The 22,677-nt window shown below is 47.7% G+C and overlaps 1 protein-coding gene across 1 annotated transcript in view; it reads right to left on the bottom strand.

Annotated features, from left to right (window-relative positions):
- PLEKHG4 (pleckstrin homology and RhoGEF domain containing G4) overlaps positions 1-17,818 on the bottom strand; it is a 159,999-nt gene extending 142,181 nt beyond the window's left edge. The window contains 2 exon segments of the mRNA XM_039503354.1: positions 17,703-17,786; positions 17,789-17,818. Of these exon segments, the coding sequence (XP_039359288.1) occupies positions 17,703-17,786; positions 17,789-17,818 (114 nt within the window).
- Between the last annotated feature and the right edge of the window lie 4,859 nt (positions 17,819-22,677).

Below are 22,677 nucleotides of genomic sequence, written 5' to 3'. Positions count from 1 at the left end.
GGGAGGGGAGGGCTGACGACATATACCCTGAACCACCCGCGACAATGTTTTTGACCCTTCAGGCTCTGGGCGCTCAGCCCAGAATTCAAATGGTTTTTGGAGAGTGCGGGAACTGTGGGATAGCTACAGTCGTCAGTCGCCCCTCCCTCCGTGAGCATCCATTTGATTCTTTGGCTTTCTGGTACTCTTGTTTCAGCTCCTTAAGTTTCACGCAGCACTGTATTGAGTCCCTGTTGTGGCCTCTGTCCATCATGGCCTTGGAGATTTTTTCAAATGTTTTGGCATTTCGTCTATTGGAACGGAGTTCTGATAGAACAGATTAATCTCCCCATCCAGAGATCAGATTCATTTTCTCCCGTACGGTCCATGCTGGAGCTCTTTTTTGATCCTGGGACTGCATGGTCACCTGTGCTGATCAGCGCTCGACGCTGGGCAAACAGGAAATAAAGTTCAAAAGTTCGTGGGGCTTTTCCTGTCTACCTGGCCAGTGCATCCGAGTTCAGATTGCTGTCCAGCGCGGTCACAATGGTGCACTGTGGGATAGCTCCCGGAGGCCAATACCGTCGAATTGCGGCCACACTAACCCTAATTTGAAATGGCAATGTCGATTTCAGCGCTACTCCCCTCGTCGGGGAGGAGTACAGAAATCGGTTTTAAGAGCCCTTTATGTCAACAAAAATGGCTTAGTTGTGTGGACGGGTGCAGGGTTAATTCTATTTAACGTTGCTAAATTCGACATAAACTCGTAGATTAGACCAGGCCTTAGGAAATGTGTCCTTCAGCTCTGAGAGGAAGGAGCCAATCGACCGTCTGGCTAAGAGGGGTGAAAACATTATCTAGGCTCCCCCACAAGACAACGGCAAAGGAAGGAATGAAAACCTCCCCTTACTGTTGTATCCCCAGGTGGGGTCAGATGGAGGGGCTGTGTTGACAGGGCTTTGCAACCTTGTACAGCCTCTGGGGAAAGCAGGCTTCATTCAAATGTTAAAATAGAGGTTTTTAATTAGCTAAATATGAAAATGATTCATTTAATCAGTAAAGAAGCCTCTGCGTTACTCTGGAAGTGATATAATTAGTGCAGTAGCCTCTGATCATTACTGCTATATCCAATTCAGTTTTATGCTGGCCTTACATGTTCAGGGTTTTTTTACAGCCCAGATTTGTGCTGGCTGCTCCTAACCCTATTTGAGAAGTTGTAGGGAGCAGCTGGGGGTCTTGGCTTCAGGGCAGGAGACAGCTGGGATTATTGGCTTCTGGTGCACAGTATAGGATTGCGGAATAATTCTCTTCCCTGGGTGTTTCTATTAAAATGATCAGCCATGAAATAGTTAATAATGTTCGATATTTACAGCGTGCTCTTTTGGAATGGGAGTGAACAGCACAATGAGGTGACTGGGGCAGTTCACCCTGCAGGGTTATTGTTTCAAGTTGAGTGTAGACTCAGGCAGATGTGTCTGTATCAGCTACTCTGAAGTTATATTTTCAAGGTTTTTCTCCCAACCATGAGGGCTAGGAACATGAGTTTTTTTTTAAATTAAAGTTCAGATTCTACGGGTGCATCTGCAGCAAGGGCTGGGCAAGAGGTGGGGCTCAGGGCCCCCACCATCCTTCCTGTTACAGCGGGTGATCCTGCATTTTGTTATCTGGCCATTTGATTAGGGTGCCTGGGATCGGAGCATCCTCACTGAACGCTTGTAGTTTGGGCACCAGCTTGGCCCAGAATATTTCATTTCCTTTCTGGTGCCTTATCTATTGTTGTTAGTGGCTCCAGGAAGTCACGCTTACGAATGACCTTAATCTCTTTCTTCACAATGAAGATCTGGAGCCACCCCTGCAGCACTCTTCCCTCTGCCAAGGACAGGTGCCAAGGAGGAAGGACAGCGTTGTCTCCCCAGCCCCACACAGTCTGCCACGAGAGCTGCCTAGCCACAGAGAAGGGAGTGAGCCCACTGTCTTAATGCAAAGTCTTTCCTGAAGGCCTCCCTGAGGCAGTGTCTCTCCTCTCTGTTTCCCTCTCAGGGCTGTGCCTCACAACCAAAACAGAGCCCTTCATGCAGCATTAAATGTTAGGTTTGGTACACAGTAAAGAAAGCTTCTTGGTCTCAGTCTACGCTTTGGCAAACATGTTCACATCACATATACTGTTTTGAAACCATGCAGTGCTGTTGTTTGCTTGTGTTGGGGCTGCCAATTTTGGTTCGACGTATACGTATCTTGTAGGGGTGTTGTCTGGATACTGATCTCAAAGGCCTAAAGAGTTCAAGGTGTTTAGAAACTCTTTCACTGTCTAACATTAAACAGAGATAGGTAGGTTCAGGGTTATTTTAAACAGAGGCTTTGGTTTTACTTGGTTACTTAGCAAACACTTCAAACATTCATTTAGATTAAAAGTGTATTGATTTAATACAAGAACGAATACAGAATTAAAACAGGTATTTATACTGAAACTCTGGTTGAGTGATTATGCAAAACAAACTTAGTTAAAACTTTTAAAGTCTTTCTCCTTTTGGAGGCAAAATATTAGTTTCTTATTTTCAGAACAACCTTTCTCTGATGAAAAGGAAAGGGGTTAATTTTACTCAGTCCTGAAGTGTAGAGGCAATTTGCTTATCCTGTTCTTAGCAAACAGACACAAGGGGCAGGAGAGAAAAGGTGGGTGAAATACACCCCCTGGTTAGTTATGAGTGGCGGTTTTGACTGGCAAATCAACCACAACACCTGCTGCCTGGATCCTGGTTTCAGGGATGTCATCTGATTGGATCTTTTCTATTTAGACAAGTCAGGCTTGGATGAGTGGAACATAGCTTTTCACTGAATCGTGAAATCAGCTAAGAGTGAGAGAGAATAGCAGGAAAGAAAGGGGGCAGAAAGTAACGCAACAAGGGAAGGGAAAACAATGCAGGATATCTCATGTGCCTTTTGCTGTCCTGGGACTTAGATATCTCCACTGATGGGCTGGGGGTTGGATGCCATGATGTGATTTGCAGTGTGGTTGTAGCCATGTTGGTCTGAGAATGTTAGAGAGACAAGGTGGGTGAGGTAATATCTTCTGTTGGACCAGCCTCTTTCACCAACTGATACAAATTTTCGAGCTTACACTGAGCTCTTAGCCACCTGATGAAGAGCTCGGTGTAAGGTTGAAAGCTTGTCTCTTTCACCAGCAGAAGCGGATCCAATAAAAGCTATTACCTCGCCCACCCAGTCTCATGATAATGTGATGACTTTCAGCATTCCCAGGTGAACACAAAGGTCCTTGAACAAGGTCAGGGCTAGCCTTCCTTTTAGGGGGACGAGCTGGGGGGAGATGAGGTGAGGAGAGCTAGGACACATGGGACAGGAGAGGACAAGGAGGGCTAAACTGAACTGACCTTTTTTTTTCAAAGTCTCTTTATAAGAAACCCCCAAAAGGGAAAAAGTGGGTGGCATAGTTCATCCCCCCTCATTATGTTGTCCACAGCCATCACACCAATTTTGGTCTATTAACATCTGGTTCCATGTTTTTTGTTTTTACCAAGCATAATTTTAACAATCCTTGGATTACAGTAACATGGCTTTTTTGATGTAGACTAATCCAGCTTCTTTGTCTGGCTCTCTTGCAGTTGTTACAACATTTAACGTCGTAAACAACTTCATCTATTTTTCATGGTTATTGCAACATCTTGTGAATTTTCACATACTTTTTACAGTTGAGCTCACAATGAGGTACACTTTGTAGGTTCAGTAGACGTTAACTCTGCACCAAAGAAAAAATGCCATCCGAGAGATTAAGCCAGGAAATGGACTGTACTGGTGAGATGCACTGCTTCTAAAAAGAAATGCACCACAACTAACAATATGCATACATTCCTCTAAGATTAACTGATTATACCATCTATTCAACAGAACGATCAGTAATAGTACCGCTGGACAACTTCCAATAATATTACACACAACGATTATGCAGGTAAGAAAAATACCTGTCTTGCTCACATTCTCACCTAGGGCTGGAATACCAGAAGATGATGTTAGTTATCACTGATATGCATTGGCACAGCTGTGTGGGGAGCCCAGCATGAATAGCAGGGCATCCTGCAAGTCCAGATTGAGTTGCATTAGTAGAGATTGTAAAGCAAGCTTGTATCTCACCTGTCCAAATGTTGTCTGACTTTAACCACTATTGTTATTGTTACCATTAGCACCGAGTTTACAAAGTTATTAAGGAAAAAAGCAAACCCACGGATACACGAATAATTATTCTCCATATGCTACAGGAGATGTTTTCCACCTATCACCATGTGCACTGGATTAAAGCTCTCCATGCTTTATCTGTCCATGGTCCAGTATTTCACTCATTGCTCTGATCAGAAACAAAGAATCGGATCCCCGATGCTTAAAGGTTTTTATGATTCCCATTGTCACTTCCTTCCCACCCCAGCAGAACTACAACCAAAGGGTCACAGTAAGATGATGTTTTCTGTTCGGATCCATCCTTTGCTCCTGCTAGCCAGGGGCTGCTATCTGAGCGCAAGTGCTGGAAGACACAGTAATCAGCCAGAGGACTGTGATACACTAATACCCAAGCACAGCTCATGGCGCTAAGTGACACAGTTTGAATTAGAGACAGAACACACAGCACCTCCCCGATCTTACAGAAATGAGGAGCATGGGCAGCTCCATGCAAATTCAGTGACTGACAACGCTCTCCCCTGAGCCAGCAGCCTGCATTTCCTCAGTAAACTGCCCTATTCAGTGTAATAATTACCTTATTGCTGACTGCCTCCTGCGAGCTGTCTGGAATTACAGTCTAGGCTCCAAGAAAGAAAGGAAATTAACTTTCCCAACACAGAATACAGGAAGCACCATTATCTATTTACTAAGTGTCACCTAAATATTATCTGAAGTACTTATGTGCCCCCCCATTCCCATAGTATCTGAGCGCCTCACAATGCATTTCTCCTTACCCACCCCGGGGAGGCAGGGTAGAGCTATTCTCCCCACTGCTCAGATGGGAAACTGAGGCACAGATGAAGTAACTTTCCTCCAGGCACACCAGGAATCTATGGCAGAGCTGGGCTAGCACTCAACCCCCTGGCCCATCCTTCCCCTCAATAGTTAGTGATCATTTCCAGGGTAAACCAGTCCACATACAGAGAGATGCCAGCACAATGCAGCTGCCACACAGCACTGCTGCCGTCATCAGTGTGACGTTATTGACATGAACTGTGACCGTATAGATCATTGTTGCAACCAGGGTCCTATAGTTGCACCAGGTCTTGTACAGAGGAGGTCAAGTTGGGTGTCTATGGACAGGTTGTAGTTTACTGGTTAGGATTATGCTGTCTGTATGTGTGTATCATTTTTGTATTTGAAGTTATGGATATTGGCTATGTACTTGTATCTCAATGTGTTTGATTCTAAGTAGCCCCAGTGAAACATTTGGTCAGCTTCCTGAGAAAGGACTATTCTCAGTAAGGGCTAGTCTACACTTACCTGCCGGGTCGACGCGGTGAGTTCGACTTCTCAGAGTTCGAACTATCGCGTCTAATCTGGACGCGATAGTTCGAACTCTTCCGCGCCCCGCCTCCGATCCTCCTCTCCTCCACCCACCACTGGCGGAGGTGGCGGGAGCGGACCGATCGGCGGGACTGATCGGACGGTATCTGGGACGCTGTAGCGTACTTCAAGTTCAGTTTCAAGTTTCGCCTATCTGCGTTTGCGTAGCTGACTTGCGACCTTCGAATTTCCCCCGTAGACCTGCCCTAAGTGCCCAATCAAGAAACACTTAACTGACAATGGACTTTGGGAGATGCCAATCCACATCTGAGCTTTCCTGGGAATGTTCAAACTAACATGAAAACAATGGCACTGGCCTGCAAAAAGCTGAATCATTCACGGACATGTGACTTGCCCAGGTGGCTACAAACTCCATCTTGCTGCTGTGATTTTGCGCAGGAGAACAAAGGGGGTTCCGCCCACAAGAGAAAGAATATACAAGGCTCTGGAAACCTCTCAATTTTGTCTTCAGTTGGCTCAAGGGATGGCCTCTACACCCTCAAGAGATGCCTGAAAGACATTGGAACAAAGGACAGTAACTACTGGGGTGTGAGTGATTGCTGGACCCAGAGTAGGAAGGAGTCCAGTCTTATTGGGACATCTCTGAGGGTGAGATTCACCTGTATTCAGTTTCCTACTGTATTAGGCTTAGATTTGCATGTTTTGTTTTATTTTGCTTGGTAACTTGCTTTGTTCTGTCTGTTATTACTTTGAACCACTTAAATCCTACTTTTTATACTTAATAAAATCACTTTTGTTTATTGATAAACCCAGAGTAAGTGATTAATATCTGGGGGAGCAAACAGCTGTGCCTATCTCTCTCTCAGTGTTATAGAGGGCGAACAATTTATGAGTTTACCCTGTACAAGCTTTATACAGATTAAAACGGATTTATTTGGGGTTTGGATCCCACTGGGAGTTGGGTGTCTGGGTGCTAGAGACAGGAGCACTTCTTAAGCTGCTTTCAGTTAAGTCTGCAGCTTTGGGGCACGTGGTTCAGACCCTGGGTCTGTGCTGGAGCAGACTGGCGGGTCTGGCGTGGCAAGGCAGGGTTCTGGAGGCCCAAACTGGCAGAGAAAATGAGCTCAGAGGTAGTCTCAGCACATCAGGTGACAGTCCCAATTAATGGCTATTAGCCAGGATGGGTAAGGAATGGTGTCCCTGGCCTCTGTTTGGCAGAGGGTGGAGATGGATGGCAGGAGAGAGATCACTTGATCATTACCTGTTAGGTTCACTCCCTCTGGGACACTTGGCATTGGCCACTGTCAGTAGACAGGCTACTGGGTTGGATGGACCTTTGGTCTGACCCAGTACGGTCATTCTTAATTCTTATGGGTTTCTGTGACCGAACCCGTCACAATCAGCGCTTAGGGGTGGGGACGGTCACAAGAAAAGCACTAACACTTTCACAGATGGGGAAGCCGAACTCTTCCCTGCTGATGAGTGTCACTGGAATAATCCTTCACTCTGGATGAAATCCCACTGACCTCAAGGAGAGTTTTGCCATTGACAACAATGGAGGCTTTATTTTTCCATTCTGGTTCTATTCAATCACCATTTGCTGTGAAAATGAGCACGGGTGGAGAGGGGGAGTAAATAGCCAAGTGTGGGCCTTGTTTATTTTGCACATTGAGGGCACCTGACTGATCCTTTCCCTTCCTTTCTGAGTCCTGCCCCTTGCACAGTCTGTTTCATTGATGGGGCAGGGTCCCAGAAGGGCCAAGCTGGAGCTCGTGCTCAGTCACAGCACGGCTCGGCTGGCCCCCAGTGTTGGCTAGTTCTGCCTGCAGAGTAGAGGGTGTGAACAACAGAGCTTCAGGACTGAACTGGAATATCAGGGGAAATGACCTAATTCTGCTAGGTCCATGGGGTTATTTTAAGCAGCCACATTTTCAGAAGTGGCCAATGATTTTGGGTGCTGCAGTCTGTGGGTGCCCAGCCTGAGACACTCGAAGGCAATTAAAGTTGGATTCCCAAACATGGGAAGCATGCCAAACCAGTGGCCACATCTGGAAATGTTTGGTTATGCTGGGAGCGGTCGTGACTGCTGCAGTGTAGCATGGTCACCTGTGTTGGAAAAGCAACTCTGTACTTCAGCTGCAGCAGCTCTGACCAATATCACCAAAACCCTATGTGAGCCCAGAACCTGTGTGTGCAACATCCTCTGAAACGCTAGATAAACGCCTTGTAGAAACTGTGGGCTAGATGTCTGGTGCGGTGCAGTAGGGGAGAGGACATCAGGGCTCAGTTATGGTTCATCCTCTGCCCAGCCCGAGTAAATGCAAGGGACCTGCGCCAGCCAAGAATGGCCCTCAAGGGACTGTCCACCAGCAGAGGATAACTAGAGAGCACTGCAGTCTGGCCCTACGGCTCCCGGCTTCCCTGCCATGCAAAGCAGCCTGTGCCACCTCTGAGCTGCAGGGGGGCAAGGTGAGATGGCGAAGGAGATCAGCTCCCTGTGGGGACCTTCTGGCTCCGTGAGAATCCCCCACAAAGAAGATAAAGCCGTCATTACGTTCCATGCCCTGTGCGCCGCCTGAATGGCACAAAGAGGACAGATAGGGCAGAGAATCTTGCACTCTGAATCTGTGCTTCAGGTTAGCATAGCTGGCAGGAGCTCTAACTGTGTCTTGTTTAACTTGACGTCTGTATTGCATTGGTTTACATGGCAGCTCTGTTCATACTCTAAGGTAGCTATTTTTGCACAGTGCTTATTTGGGTTTATTGCTGTAGGCACCATCCAGCTGCAGCAGCCTATACAATGGATACAGAGTGCTGTACCACAGCAGCCACATCACAACCAGCAGCATAAGGAGTGCAGCCCCACTGGCACTTACCTGGGCCCCAGGTCTGTGTGTGTGGTAGCTCAGGGAGAGGCACACTACCCCTGGGTTCCTCAGCTGGGAAATTCCATCCAGTTAGGTTCCCCATAGGGCCTACCACAGTACCGTGAAGAAAAGAACTGCCAAGCAGTCAGTTCAGCTGGCGACCTTAACTGTCACAGCCGACACCCTGGTCACTGATAGTTACCTCACCCAGGAGGAAAAGCAGACAGCATCTATCTAAACTTGTTACCTCCGTGTGAGGAGAATTCAGACCATCCCTTGGAGCTGAAAAGCGATTTCTGCCTGCTCTGTGGATCCTTGGATCCTTCAGACAGGACAGACACTGGACCATAGTTCCTGCACCATCTACAAGTGCACCACTGACACGTGCCTGGACCCAGGGGTGACTCTATGTATTTTGTCACCCCAAGCACGGCAGTCAGGTGGCTTTCAGTGGCGCACCTGCGGGAGGTCCGCCGGTAACGCGGATTTGTCAGCTTGCCTGCGGGAGGTCCGCCGGTAACGTGGATTCGGCAGCTTGCCTGCGGGAGGTCCGCCGGTCCCGCACCTTCAGCGTACCCACCGCCGAATTGCTGCCGAAACCACGGGACCGGATTGACAAGGCACCTCCTGTCTCTGAGGCATCTGGTCTCTGGGGTAGAGAACCAATCAGAGCTGCACTGGAAGACTCTCACCAAAGTGATGGGTCAGACCTCATGGTCCATAATGGACATCAGAAGCTACTAGAAGTTAAGAATTTTCTCTGGACTGAAACCTACTCCTAGAAGGGAAGATGAATTTGATCCATGGATGGATCAGGCTACCCAAATGCTACAAGAGTGGACTGCGGCAGATGGGGAAATGAGGAAATTAGTGGCTGAAAGTCTTTGTGAGGATGAAGTTTAGCAGGCCCATCAGAAAGCCACTAGAAAGCCCACTACTATAGTAGCTGCCCCCACTGTTTCTAATTCTGCAAGAAATCAAACACTGACCTTGGTCAAACGGATAGAGGAGTTAGAATCCCATCTTGCCGTGCTACCTGTGTTAACACCCTTGGGTAAAGCCATTGCCCTCCGTGTCACTGCAGCCATGGCAAAAAGAATATGGTGATAGATCCGTTCCCCTGAGAAATTCTTCTAGGGGAAGGAGCAAGGACTGTTTTCCTACTAGATCAAGTGAGCCTGTGAGAATTTTGGGGCATACGATAGGATTTTTCTGTTAGCATTGTGGAGAGTATAGCCACACTGCTCAGAGGTGTAAGAATCCTGAAAACTTAAATGCTGTTCTCAGTGGTGGCAGATGACAGAACAAGGAGCAATGGTCTCAAGTTGCAGTGGGGGAGTTTAGGTTGGCTATTAGGAAACACTATTTCACTAGGAGGGTGGTGAAGCACTGGAATGGGTTCCCTAGGAAGGTGGTGAAATCTCCATCCTTAGAGGTTTTTAAGGTCTGGCTTGACAAAGCCCTGGCTGGGATGATTTAGTTGGGAATTGGTCCTGCTTTGAGCAGGGGGTTGGACTAGATGACCTCCTGAGGTCCCTTCCAACCCTGATATTCTATGATTCTATGAATGATGTATTGAAGACAAATGTCAGGGAAACCACAATGGGCCCCAACAGGGAGTGTTCTGGGCCCCAGAAGAGAAATCACTGCAGACAAATTCCAGTATTAGAGACCAATCCACAGAATTCTCCTTTGACTCCAATACCAGATGGACTATGTGGACCCCAAACCAAAACTGAACTGAAGATCGATGTTTGGAAGTGTAAAGCTGTTTTGGACAGTGATTCCCGGGTCACTCTTCTCATCAAACCATTCCATGATCAGCAATTGAAGAATATACCTATTCGCTGCTGGAACGACTACCAGTATGGGGACTCTGCGACACCAGTTTCCTGTACCTTGAATATGTGAACATAGAATTGGAATTCCCCAAATCTGTTGTGGGAGTGTCCACCAGATTACATACTTTGGCCCTAGTATGCCCAGCAACCGGCTATACTAACCAAGTACCCCAATAATTGGGATGAATGCCAATATGTTTGGAGAACTAGCTAAGGAGAGTTGAGAGATGGTAGGAACCAAACATGCAGAGGCGCTTAATGTGCATTTCCTGTTCCTAGATCCCTATCAGAGGAAGGAGAAAGAATAAATTGTGGTGCCAGAACAACCAGTAGGTCGAGTGATAAAAAGTAAAAAGTCTGTACCGACTCTACCAGGAGGTGCAACTTGTTATGTGGAAGGACAATTAGAGGTATCCAACCAAGCCGAGAACCAGATAGTGACTATTGAAGCCCCGGCTGGGGACACCTTAATCCATGGTTTGATGGCACATTGTGGAGTGACACATCTGTCCACCAAGACTGGGAAGACAGTCGCAGTACCCATGACAAATGAATCTGCCCACCCAGTCACTGCGCATCCTGGAACTCTATTGCCCATGTTTATGTGCGGAGACAGTTAGTGGCTCCTACCGGAATAACAATGCCAATGTGATACTTGATACATCTCACCTGAACTTTGGGGATTCCCCAGTTCTGCATGTCTGGAAAGAACTATTAAAAAAGAAACTTGCTCAGAGAACTAGCGTATTCTCCCAGAGTGAGTAAAGCACATCCCAAACCTCCCGAGTTTGTGCCCTCGAAGATGGCAGGGGAGTTACAATAGGTTTGTAGTTCACACTCATCACCACAATATCTGAGCATAACGCATTAAGGAATGTGACTAGGATCATCAGTCAGCCCCCCAGAAATCATGAAATTGGCTTTAAAATGATGAGATTTAAAAAACAAACCATTAATGTAGGGTTCTTTCCATTTATTTGTCTTCTGATTTCTAAGCTGTGGGAGGCACATTTTCAAGCTTCCCCCCCTCCCAATCATGAGGGCAGGAAACGTGCTTTTTTTTTTTCTTCTTTTTAATCTAAGCAAAACAAGGCCCTTATACGCTACTTGATGGTAATTCTCCTCATGTCTGTCTGTAGGTATGCAACATGATAACTTTTGAACGCCATACCCAATCAATTCCACAGTTTCAGGGAATGTTCTAGACATCAACAGGCAGAACTCTATGGATTTTACTGAAGAGTTAGACAATCAGAGGAGGGAAATGGAGGACACAGAGTCCCTGGCATCTGACCAAGGCTATGGCTTGTCTACATTACCCGCTGGATCGACGGGCAGTGATCGATCCAGCGGGGGTCATTTTAGTGACTCTAGTCTAGACGCACTAAATCAACCCCCGAGCACTCTCCCATTGACTCTGGTACTCCACTGGAGTGAGAGGCGCAGGTGGAGTCAACGGGGGAGCGGCAGCAGTCGACTCACTGCAGTGAAGACACTGCGGTGAGTAGATCTAAGTTCCGTCGACTTCAGCTACGTTATTCACGTAGCTGAAGTTGAGTAACTTAGATCGATCTACACACACACACACACACACCCAGTGTAGACCAGACCCTAGAGAGTTTACACTGTGCACCTGCACCAGTGCAGCTGTGCCACTGGAAGCTCTCTAATGTAGCCACTCTAAGTCGACGGGAGAGAGCTCTCCCGTTAGCTTAACTACTCCAGCCCCAGCGAGCGGTGGTAGCTGTGTCGGCAGGAGAAGCTCTCCCACCAACATAGCACTGTCCACACTGGCACTTATGTCAGTGTAACTTATGTCGCTCAGAGGGGTGGTTTATTCACCCCACTGAGTGACATAAGTTATGCCGACAGAAGCAGTAGTGTAGACGTAGCTTAACAAACTCAGCAGCTTCAACCAGGTCTGTAATTGTCTATGGATCTAAAAACGGGCTGATGGCAGCCATTTATACCTTCCAGCAGAACCCCATCCCCCTGCACACACACATCTCAGCTGTGCCCATCAGCCCAACTGAGTTTAATATATTGACACCCTGAACAATTTCTCCCCCAACCAGAAAGAAAAGAACTAATGGTGATGAGGGCGCACGGATCCCCTGGTATAAGCAGTGGGGTGGAGGTTGCAGGGAGTCCCTGAAATAGAAGGGGATGGAAGGGTGGCACACAGGGAGCTTGTGAGTGGAATGGAGGGATGCAAGGAGTCCCTGGTGTGTGCAATGAGTTCGGCTGTGGAGTACTCGAGCCCCTAGTCAGTGAAAGCTGAGCTTCTCACCATCAGAAACCAGCATTTTAAGTATAACCCTTCTGCCAGGTGGAGGCAGCAGCAACAAGGCCCTCCTTACATAAGAAAAACACTAACTATAACTAATTCATTAGAGTTGGCAACACCATATGCAGATTCTGTTTCCTCCGCCTGCTTAGTAGAAATAACTTGTTCATCCCTGATCTTAACATGAGTTCAAGGAGACACTAAATGTGTTTTACATGGGGAATGCAGACAGGAAGCTGGGGAAATAACCTGGGGTGAACCAGACTAAACGCCATCAGAGAACCTTACAGGGGAATCCTGGGCAAACGCTGGGAAGGACACAGAACAGGACCTCTCTCTAAAAAGTAGGCTGTAGTTGTCAGGCTCAGTCATGTCACTTACACAGCAAGGAAGAATAAGTCTACTGCAGAAATCTCTGGTCTGTGTGATTCAGGAGGTAGGATTGGATGATCATAGAGGCACCTTCTGGCCTTGAACTCCCTCTCTCTCTCACACACACACACACACACACACACACACACACACCAGTGAATGGTTGGAATGTGCACACACACACACACACTCACCAGTAAGTGGTTGGAATGCACACGTGCACACACACACTCACACACCAGTGAGTGGTTGGAATGCACACACACCCCCACACACACTCTCACCAGTGAGTGGTTGGAATGCACACACTCACGCACGCACACACTCTCACCAGTGAGTGGTTGGAATGGGTAGAATGCATCTGTTTGAATTTCCTTTTACAGTTCCTGCTGCTTCCTGGTATTGACCATTTATCTAGCTATGACCCTGTGCTGATACCTCCCCTCTCTTCTGCATCTAGCAGTGAACATCGAGGATTTTCAAAAGGGACCAGTGTTTTTGTATGCTCAACACTTTCTAAAAATCAGGCCCCTTTTAAGGCATCTCAAGCTGGACCCCAAAGTCACTTTAAAAATCAGGGCCTCTATACGTTTGTTTCCACACCCAGGAATAGTCATGTGTTTGTCAAGAGGTGAGGGCTGTCCCCAGGGAAATGGGGTAGGGGATGGGTTGCTGGTGGAATCAGAGAGACAAGTTAAAGTGGCTCCATGTGAGCCCCACCAACGTGAACACCAAAAAAAAAAAAAGGAACCAAGTGTTCCCCAAACACTAGTGACCAGGACCTTACACACATTAAATCCAGGAAGCAGAAGGTGATCAGGCCCTCTTGAGAGATGCACCCTATATTGGGGGGAGGGATAGCTCAGTGGTTTGAGCATTGGCCTGCTAAACCCAGGGTTGTGAGTTCAGTCCTTGAGGGGGCCATTTAGGGATCTGGGGATTGGTCCTGCTTTGAGCAGGGGGTGGGACTAGATGATCTCCTGAGGTCCCTTCCAACCCTAATAATCTATGATTCTATGTCCCTGCCTGTTATCAGTGTGCAGCTGGCACTTATTACTAATAATCTGTATTACAGAAGCAGCCAAGATCAGGCCCCATTGTGCCCAGCACTGTATATGCACCTAGTGGGAGACAGTCCCTGCCCCAAACAAGTCTGCAGGCTGAACAGAAGAGACAAAGAGTGGGAAGGAAAAAGGAGGCCTAGTGAGTTGCCCAAGGTCACACAGGAAGTCTGTGGCACAGGCAAGAGTAGGACTCAGGCTTCCTGGACAATGCTGCCTTTTACCCCATGCTGTATGGCTTTCTAGCCTAAGCTAATGGAGTTGGCAAGCACACGGTGCCCAACTCCAGTGCCTTATAAAAAACAAAGCACCACAATGGCTTTACAAGCATCTGGGCCAATAAAAAGATATTACCTCATCCACCTTGACTCTTTACAAGCACAGACATTGATTCACACTGGAAAAAACCCAGGGTGCCGGCGTTTTCAAATACCTGGGCTCCCCGATGCTTAGTACAGAAATACAACACACAGTTTAGAAGACTGTCAAAATATGCAAATCTCCAGCATCTCCACTGTGAGCAGAACCATTCAGTGCGTGAGTGCACAAGACATCCTGCAGCGAGCACACTTCCTCCCTCTGTAGCATGGCCCTTGCCACTGGCCCCCTGGTCCTTAAACATGCCATCTCTTCTCTCCCCAATCACTCCATTAGAGCTACATTGGCCCTGCAAAGTCCCTAACTGAGATGTTCTCGTTAGGCCATACGTTAGAGAAAGGGGGGTGGGGGAAGTAGCAGACCATCCCAGAAGGAAAATTATGCACCTAAAACTGTGGCTAGCCAGTGCATTCATTGGGTTGGAGGTCAGGAAATGTTAAAGCTGCGTTTCAAACTTACTTTGGATACAGTGGCCATCCTGGTCCATATCAATATGTGTGCAATGCCATCTGCAGCACTCTCCCAGAATCCACTCTCCAGCTATTTCAATCAGCCCGAAATCTTGCAGGATGTCTCATTTTTATTCCCATTCCTCTCACCGGCTTCCTAGCCATCTGCTGCCACTTGAAACTTTCCACTCTTACATATCATGCTGGCACCAGAATCACTCCAGTTCCTGCCTTCCTGCATCACTTCCAACCTTCGTGCTCCGTTCATTCATCCACTCACGGTCTCCTTACTGTGAGTCACTTTGCCACCGCCATTGCTAAACGGTGCAGTCCCTCTCTTCTAGCTCCACTTCTTTGGAGTTCCCTTTCCATCTCTTCCTGAATCGGATCATCCTAAAGCTCTTCTCAAAACCTCTCTCTCCTAATGCTACTGCTTCCCATGAGCACATTCTTCTTCCTCTTCACGTGAGCCTGATGTCCTGCTCTCCCTCCCACTTGTTGACTTCTCTTTTGTTGTTGGGTATTGTTGGTCACTGCTTGATTGCTGTGTCTCGGCTAGTTTATTCCAAAGCTTTGGATAGTATAATCCAAGAGCCTGGCCACGTTGCTTCCTGAATCCATCTTTTGTGTGCTGCCCCCAGACTCTGAGGGGCACGTTAGGCTTGTGGTGGTGCACTGAACCCCTCCAAGGCACAGCATTTAGTAGACCCGTTTTTTTAAGGATTTCTATTTATGTATCTAACCAGTTCAGAAAAGAGCTTCAGGAATGATTCCAGGTCTGGAAAACCTGCTTTACAGTGAGAAACTAGGAAGCTCAATCAATTGAGCTTCACAAAACAAGGTCAAGAGGTGACTTGATCGCAGTCTATCAGCACTTACACAGGGAGAAGATTTCTGAGAGAAGAAGGCTCCTTAATCTTGCAGACAGGGGCAGAACAAGAGCCAGTGACTGGCAATAAAAGTCAGGAAAGTTCAAACAGGAAATAAAATGCAAGGGGTTTTTTTCAAGTAAAGATAATTAGTCATTGGAACAAATTGCCGGGGGGATGTGGTAAATTGGATAAGCTATGTTATAGTACAACCATAAGTTACTGAGCAAGATGCAGGAATAATTGGGTGAAATTCTATGGCCTCTGTTATGCAAAAGGTCAGACTACTAGATGAACATAATGGCTCCTACTGATCTTAAAATCTATGAATCTCTTCAACTGCAACTTCAGACACAGTAGCATTGAGGCCAGATTTGTAGAAACGGGTGAATGTAGAAATTTGCATGCACAATGACAGACTGCACAAAATCATTGGAATAAATATGTAAATGGCTTGTAAGACAGGTAAGCTGCAGTGTAATTGCACCTGCAGTTGAGGGAATTGTGCACACAAATTTGTGTAGATGTAGGTCAGACGTAATGTGGTATCCTCTGTGTGTGGCCATGTTAAGAGGCAGTCCTGTTCTCTTCTCCAAGAATAAAGAAGCTCCTGTTAACACTGGTACTTACCTGGTAATGTGTTCTGCTTCCTCTTAGCTTCAGCAGCTCCCACGCCCTCTTTTTAAGAGCGTTGAGTAGTTTGTTTGTTTTTACAGGGCATTTGACATCTTGGAGGTCATAATGTCCCTGCTCCGTGTTTGTATTGACTCCTTGTTGGAAAGGCACTCCCTGCAGCATCTGTGTCCACACACTTTCTTAACTGCACTCTTAGACATTGGGTCAAGCCTGTGAGAGTGAGTAGTTTCCAACACTCAAAATCTATCGTATCGGAGCAGCCAGAGGGAGAAACATCCCAGGCGTTCTCAAACTGGGGGTTGGGACCCCTCAGGAGGTCACAAGGTTATTACATGAGGGATCAAACCCCCCAAACCCCGCTTTGAATCCAGCATTTATAATGGTGTTAATGTATTAAAAAGTGTTTTTAATTTATAAGGGGGGGTCACACTCAGAGGCTTGCTGTGTGAAAGGGTCACCAGTACAAAAGTTTGAGAACCCCTGCCTTAGTCCTACCAGATCTTCCAGTTCCTCCCTGTGCAGGTACAATATGGAAACCACAGAGAAGATGCATTTGATTATTAAACTAAGATGGACACCACAGAACTAATCGCAAAATGAAATCATTGCAAAACAGTGGTAGAATACAAACAAACCAAACGCAAAGCAAGATAACATTCTGAAATAGTGCAAACAAATCCACGCTGCCACTCCAAAACAGCCAGGTAAAAGTCAGTCATCGGCAAGTGGAACATGCTCCTGATCGGCAGGACTTCAGCACAGGGAGGGTTAACATTATTACTGAATTGGGAATGTGCACACTCCTGCCACACACGAATCAATCTAATCAGAGAAGGAAGCACAAGGCCCAAGCTGGTTTTCCTAATGCACTGGGGGTTAGGGGCGAGATTATCTTCTCATCCCACTGAAATTAGATCAGGCCGAAAACCAAAAACTTCTCTGTGAGGGTTGTTTTGTTTGTTTGTTTTACACAGTTGAGAACTTCAGAGTCAGTGAAGGAGAAGTGACAGCAAACTCCTGGTGCTCTCACTGGACGCAGCTCTTCGGACACTCACAGCTTTGCATTGGCAAAGGACCGAGGAGGGAAAGGAGCAGCACTAGCATCGGGGAAGCATACAAAGAAATGACACAAAGTCTCAGTTCCATTCTGGTCACTTGCCCTTCTAGTTTCCGTGCGGCTATCACATGAGATGTCTTAGTCCAAACTCCTCTCCGAGGACAGCTCTGCATCTCTCCAGCCCAGTGGATCCGGACTGCAGCTAAGTTACAGACAAGCTTGGGGTTTGGTTTGTTTTTAATTTATTCTTTCGGTTCAAATATGTTTTAATGTAAAAAATATCCAAAGACCCAAACTTTACTTCCTAGGATTAGCTCAGGCTCCCCCCACAAGCCCCGACAGCAGCTACACCAGTGCCCAGACAAGCGATCTGTGTATCGTGATCTACTTACCATGTTTCTAAACTCCTTTATCCTCACCCTCTCACTTCCAAACGCAGCGTTTTTTCTCTCTTTCTTCCATGCTTCCCCCCCACACAAGCTTTTACTCTCTTCTTATAAATACGCATAAACCACTGAACCACTTTGAGCGTGGAGCTGTAATCCAAGCCCTTGCCCGCCCCACTCTGCATTTCCAACTAATCTAACTCATGACACAGCCCTGGGGCTGGACTGGGGGACCCTGAAGGCTGCTGTGACAGCCAACAGGCTGCGCTTTGTAATAGATGTAGTGACAAGTGCAGTAAACACTGGCTTCCATGTGCAGTGCAGCCACAGAGACGCTACAAGCCCAGCGATACACAGGTACCATAAGGCAGAGTCAACAAAAGGCACAGGCCTGTTATTCCAGAGAAGCCCCGTATAACTGATTTATACTTTCACTTAGCGGTTTCTTTGGAATATGTCTGACCTTACTTAGGAGACTTTCCCTTAATGCAAACACTGTCATTCAGAACTGAGGAAACGTCCCGCTCTCTTTTTCCAGAAATAACATCTAAAGGAAACACGACATGCGGGGAGCATGCCAATGTCCCCTGAAAAGAGGCCTCAACCTATGCGAGATTTTCAACAAATTTCACTTTCCGTTTCTGGAATGTAAAGAAAAGCAGAATGTTTTCACCCAGAAGAGATCCCAAAGGATCTGGGGGGAGGGGGGCTGCCACGGATTTCCAATAAATGAGTAACAGGTCAAGTGAAACCATGGGAAATAACAATGGAGCCTACAGAAATGCCCAGGAATAGTTTGCTTAACAACGTTTAGAAAGGAAATAGAAAAGTGATGACGATGTCATCCAATGGCACCAAATCACATCAATATCAAGCTGGGTATAAAGACCCTTTTTCCCCAAGGGAGGAAGTAATTTAGCATGGCAAATTCCTCCGCCCCTTCTTTAATTGTTTAAAATGGCCAGTGGCCAGAGCAGCGAGGAAGGTCACTGAACAGCCCGGCAGTGGCCTACAGAAAAGACAATGGAAAAGCCAGAGGGGGTAGAAGGTGGGTGGAAATGCAGGTGCCTCAGTGCTTTCAGTGACCCATCATCACACATGGATCCGATATAATGGTGGAGGAAAACACAGAGCCACAAAGCCTGATACTGAGAATCACTGCAAAAAACCACGTTGCGTGGAAAGACAACAACATCCGGCGCAGCTCAGTGGTGGCGCAGGGTTTGGCGGCCGTGTTGGATGTACTGCTGGAATGCTTGTGGGCCACATGAAGGACAGCAAGTGAGCCCCTTTCTCTTTCACTAGGACAATAGATTCAGTAACATGAGGCAGAAGACCACGGGGACAAAGGAACCAGAAGCCAGCCATCTTCGATGGTAGAATAGAAACTATCATCAGTAACTTCCGCCGCCACCTCAGACTCAACAGGTCACGGTGTGTGCGGGCAGCCTTGTTTGGGTGTTGTCCACAATTCAAAGGAAACTGGGGTGCTGTGGAGCCAGGCTGCCGCCACATACTGCCACAGCAACTGGCAAAGGCAACACAGACACTAACTCAGCAGAGAAGAGGAGGGGGAGGGAGGACTACACCAGAGCCAGGAAAGAATAGAGTGATGCTGTAAGCAACAGGAATCGCTACAAACAGCCCTCCTTCCCCTTCAGAGAGAAACCTGCCTAGGGTGTCAGAGCAATGATGGCTAGAGGAATTGACGCCAAGGACTGGAGAGGAGCGAGGGGTTTCTCTTACACTCCTGAAACGGGGTTGCACGTTTGTGACTTCCCTGAACTATAGAATGGCACAGCTGGCAAGTCGTTCAAGCACTCACTAGGCACTTACCAGATTAGCAGTTAAACTAACTTGGTTTCAAAATCTTCTCCCTTTGATGGCATATTGAGACCAGGCCTCTGTCTGGGGGACTGGTAATCAAACTGGTGCCTCTGTCTCACTTTTAGTGGGCGTATTCTGCGTGGTCAGCACTGGATCCTAGAGAAAAGTCTGACCCAACTGTAGGACTCACCTTGGATGCATGACTAGTAAGGGTAAGAGTGCAAGTAGCCTGTTAAGGAGTGGTGCCCAACCGTTTCTCTGCCGCAGCGCATCTTGATACCTTTAATTCTTTTGAAGCACACCACCATATTGTCTCCAAATGAACTCATGAATATTCATGAGCCAATCCAGAGCAAGGCTAGTAGGGTTACAGTCAAAACAACCAGGGCAGCTAACCTTAGATCACGATCTGGCTATTGTGTCAACATTAACATTTTCAACAGTAGAAACTAACATTAAAGCTAAACATAAGAACTCTGGATGAAAGCGTGCTCAGTGGAGAAAGTGACATGCACCTGAGAATAATATTTTGGGATGAAAAGCAATTAATTTATTGTTTCTTCTCATTCTCCGCTGTTTTTAAAGGCAATGTAATTAAGTCCCACTCAGTTCTGCCAGCCTCAAGAGATCAAAAAATAAACAAGTCAGACCCCCAACAAATCAGGAGATTGGCCCCCCAAACATGTGGTTATTTGCAAAGAGATTATATTGTTTTTTCAGTCAGTCTAACGATTGGCGAACTGCCCCGTCCATCCTCAGAGGGAGAGCAAGAGAGCAATAGTGCTGCCCATGCTCCCATATGTACTGGGTACGAGGGTTTTGGCCCCTGCTGCAGGAGTTCTGACCCCCACATCTGCCCATCCCCTGCCTGGCAATGAACTCTGCCTCCCAACTTCCAAATCAATCCTGTGCCCCAAGGCTCCAAATCATAGAATATCAGGGTTGGAAGGGACCTCAGGAGGTCATCTAGTCCAACCCCCTGCTCAAAGCAGGACCAATCCCAACTAAATCATCCCAGCCAGGGCATTGTCAAGCTGGGCCTTAAAAACCTCTAAGGATGGAGATGCCACCACCTCCCTAGGTAACCCATTCCAGTGCTTCACCACCGTCCTAGTGAAATAGTGTTTCCTAATATCCAACCTAGACCTCCCACACTGCAACTTGAGATCATTGTTCCTTGTTCTGTCATCTACCACCACTGAGAACAGCCGAGCTCCATCCTCTTTGGAACCCCCCTTCAGGTAGTTGAAAGCAGCTATCAAATCCCCCCTCATTCTTCTCCTCTGCAGACTAAATAATCTCAGTTTCCTCAGCCTCTCTTCATAAATCATGTGCTCCAGCCCCCTGATCATTTTTGTTGCCCTCCGCTGGATTCTTTCCAATGTTTCCACATCCTTCTTGTAGTGTGGGGCCCAAAACTGGACACAGGACTCCAGATGAGGCCTCACCAATGTCGAATAGAGGGGAATGATCATGTCCCTCGATCTGCTGGCAATGCCCCTACTTATACAGCCCCAAATGCCGTTAGCCTTCTTGGCAACAAGGGCACACTGCTGACTCATATCCAGCTTCTCATCCACTGTAACCCCTAGGTCCTTTTCTGCAGAACTGCTGCCCAGCCACTCCAGCTGCCCCAAGTTCTGTCCTCACCCTCCACCAGTCCAGCCCCACCTCACCCCAGTTCTGCCTCCCTAGCTCCCCCAGCCCCCACCTCACACCAATTCTGATCAAACCCGCACCAGGGACCACCAGTTCTGCCCCCCCAAGCTCCCCGCCAGCCCCACCCCTCAGTTCAGTCCCTGCCTCACCTCTGCTTCTCCTGAGGTTCTTCCCAATCCCAACCCTGGGGGGCGGCAGTGGGGTCCCCGCTCCCCTTCCAGATGGGGGGGGTGACTCCAGGGCTCTTCCCCCTGCTTCCAGCCAGCAGCCGCAGGAGGGAGGGGGAGGGGCAGAGGAGCTGGCCTGTTGGGGGGGAGGAGAGGGAGATTGAGCTCTGATTGGTTGCTCTGCCCCCGGAGGAGGCGGTGCAGTGAGGCAGACAGCCAATCAGAAGGCGGCTTTCCCTGCCTTCCTTCCCCCTCCCCTGCCTCCACTCAGCAGGATTCCAATTTGCTATCTTACCCTGGCTTTGGGGCATGGATGTGACACATGCACAACATCTGAAAGGGGCCTCGGCCCGCACGCCATCCAGCCCGACGCTCCTTACCACACACGGGAAGGGCTTTTCGTTCTCACGTGTCGCTTTTCACAAAATGCAGCGGCACCCCAGTTGGGAAGCACTGCCTTAGGGGACAGCTGCACAGCATTTTGGAGGGAATGGGAGCGAGCCTCCCAGCCCAGGTCAACAGGTTCGGGCTAGCAGGGCCCACACCAGGTCTCTAAAAAGAGCTGTATAAAGAGAGCTTTCAAGCTGCGACTTGGGCTGGAGCTTGGGCTCTGCCTGCATGAGCTTCTGAAGGCTCCAAGATCTCTGGTACCCAGTACACACTCTGGCCTTACAATGTGTTTTGGGTTGTACTTTGATTTAAAAGTCCTGGGGTTTGGATGCTACTGGAGCTCATGATTTGATTATGTACATAGTTTGGCCAGTTTCATCAGGTTTGCTGCTGGTATTGGGGAAGGCTGACGTTCTCTGCAAAACCCCAGTGAAGCTTTTCTTAAGCCGAGAATTGTATCAACAGGGAAAGATGGCACACACCTTCCTGGAGAACGGCCAGCATGCACCAAGGCACAACACCCTTCTTATGGCTCTGGCACTCTTGTTTTGGAAGCAGCCTTGTTTAGAGCAGGTTTTATTCTGGCCTGTGACAGGTAGGTGGTTAATATAATTATTTTTAAAGGGACAGCAAATGCCCTCTCCAAGAGGACCTCTGCAGGATGTCATCTGTTCAACAGGGCAGTATAAAGGTTGAAGGGCTCTGGCTTGTGTTATACAGGAAGTCAAATTAGATTATCACAACGGTCCCTTCTGGCCTTATAATCTATGAATCTCTCTCCACAGATCATTAGACTGGTATCTGTCCGGTATGGACACTATCCAGCTATCTTCAGCTGTGTCTGTATATTCTCTGCTGCATGTATATGGGGCAGCTTTTCCTTTTCAATCAGAAAAATACTCATAAAGGGAAGGTGGTGGCAGCGGAGACAGCAACTG

This window comes from Mauremys reevesii, linkage group 16 (assembly GCF_016161935.1).
Source record: "Mauremys reevesii isolate NIE-2019 linkage group 16, ASM1616193v1, whole genome shotgun sequence".
Classification (NCBI taxonomy): domain Eukaryota; kingdom Metazoa; phylum Chordata; order Testudines; family Geoemydidae; genus Mauremys; species Mauremys reevesii.
Note: the sequence above shows the minus strand (reverse complement) of the source record. Positions and strands in the feature narration are given on the sequence as shown.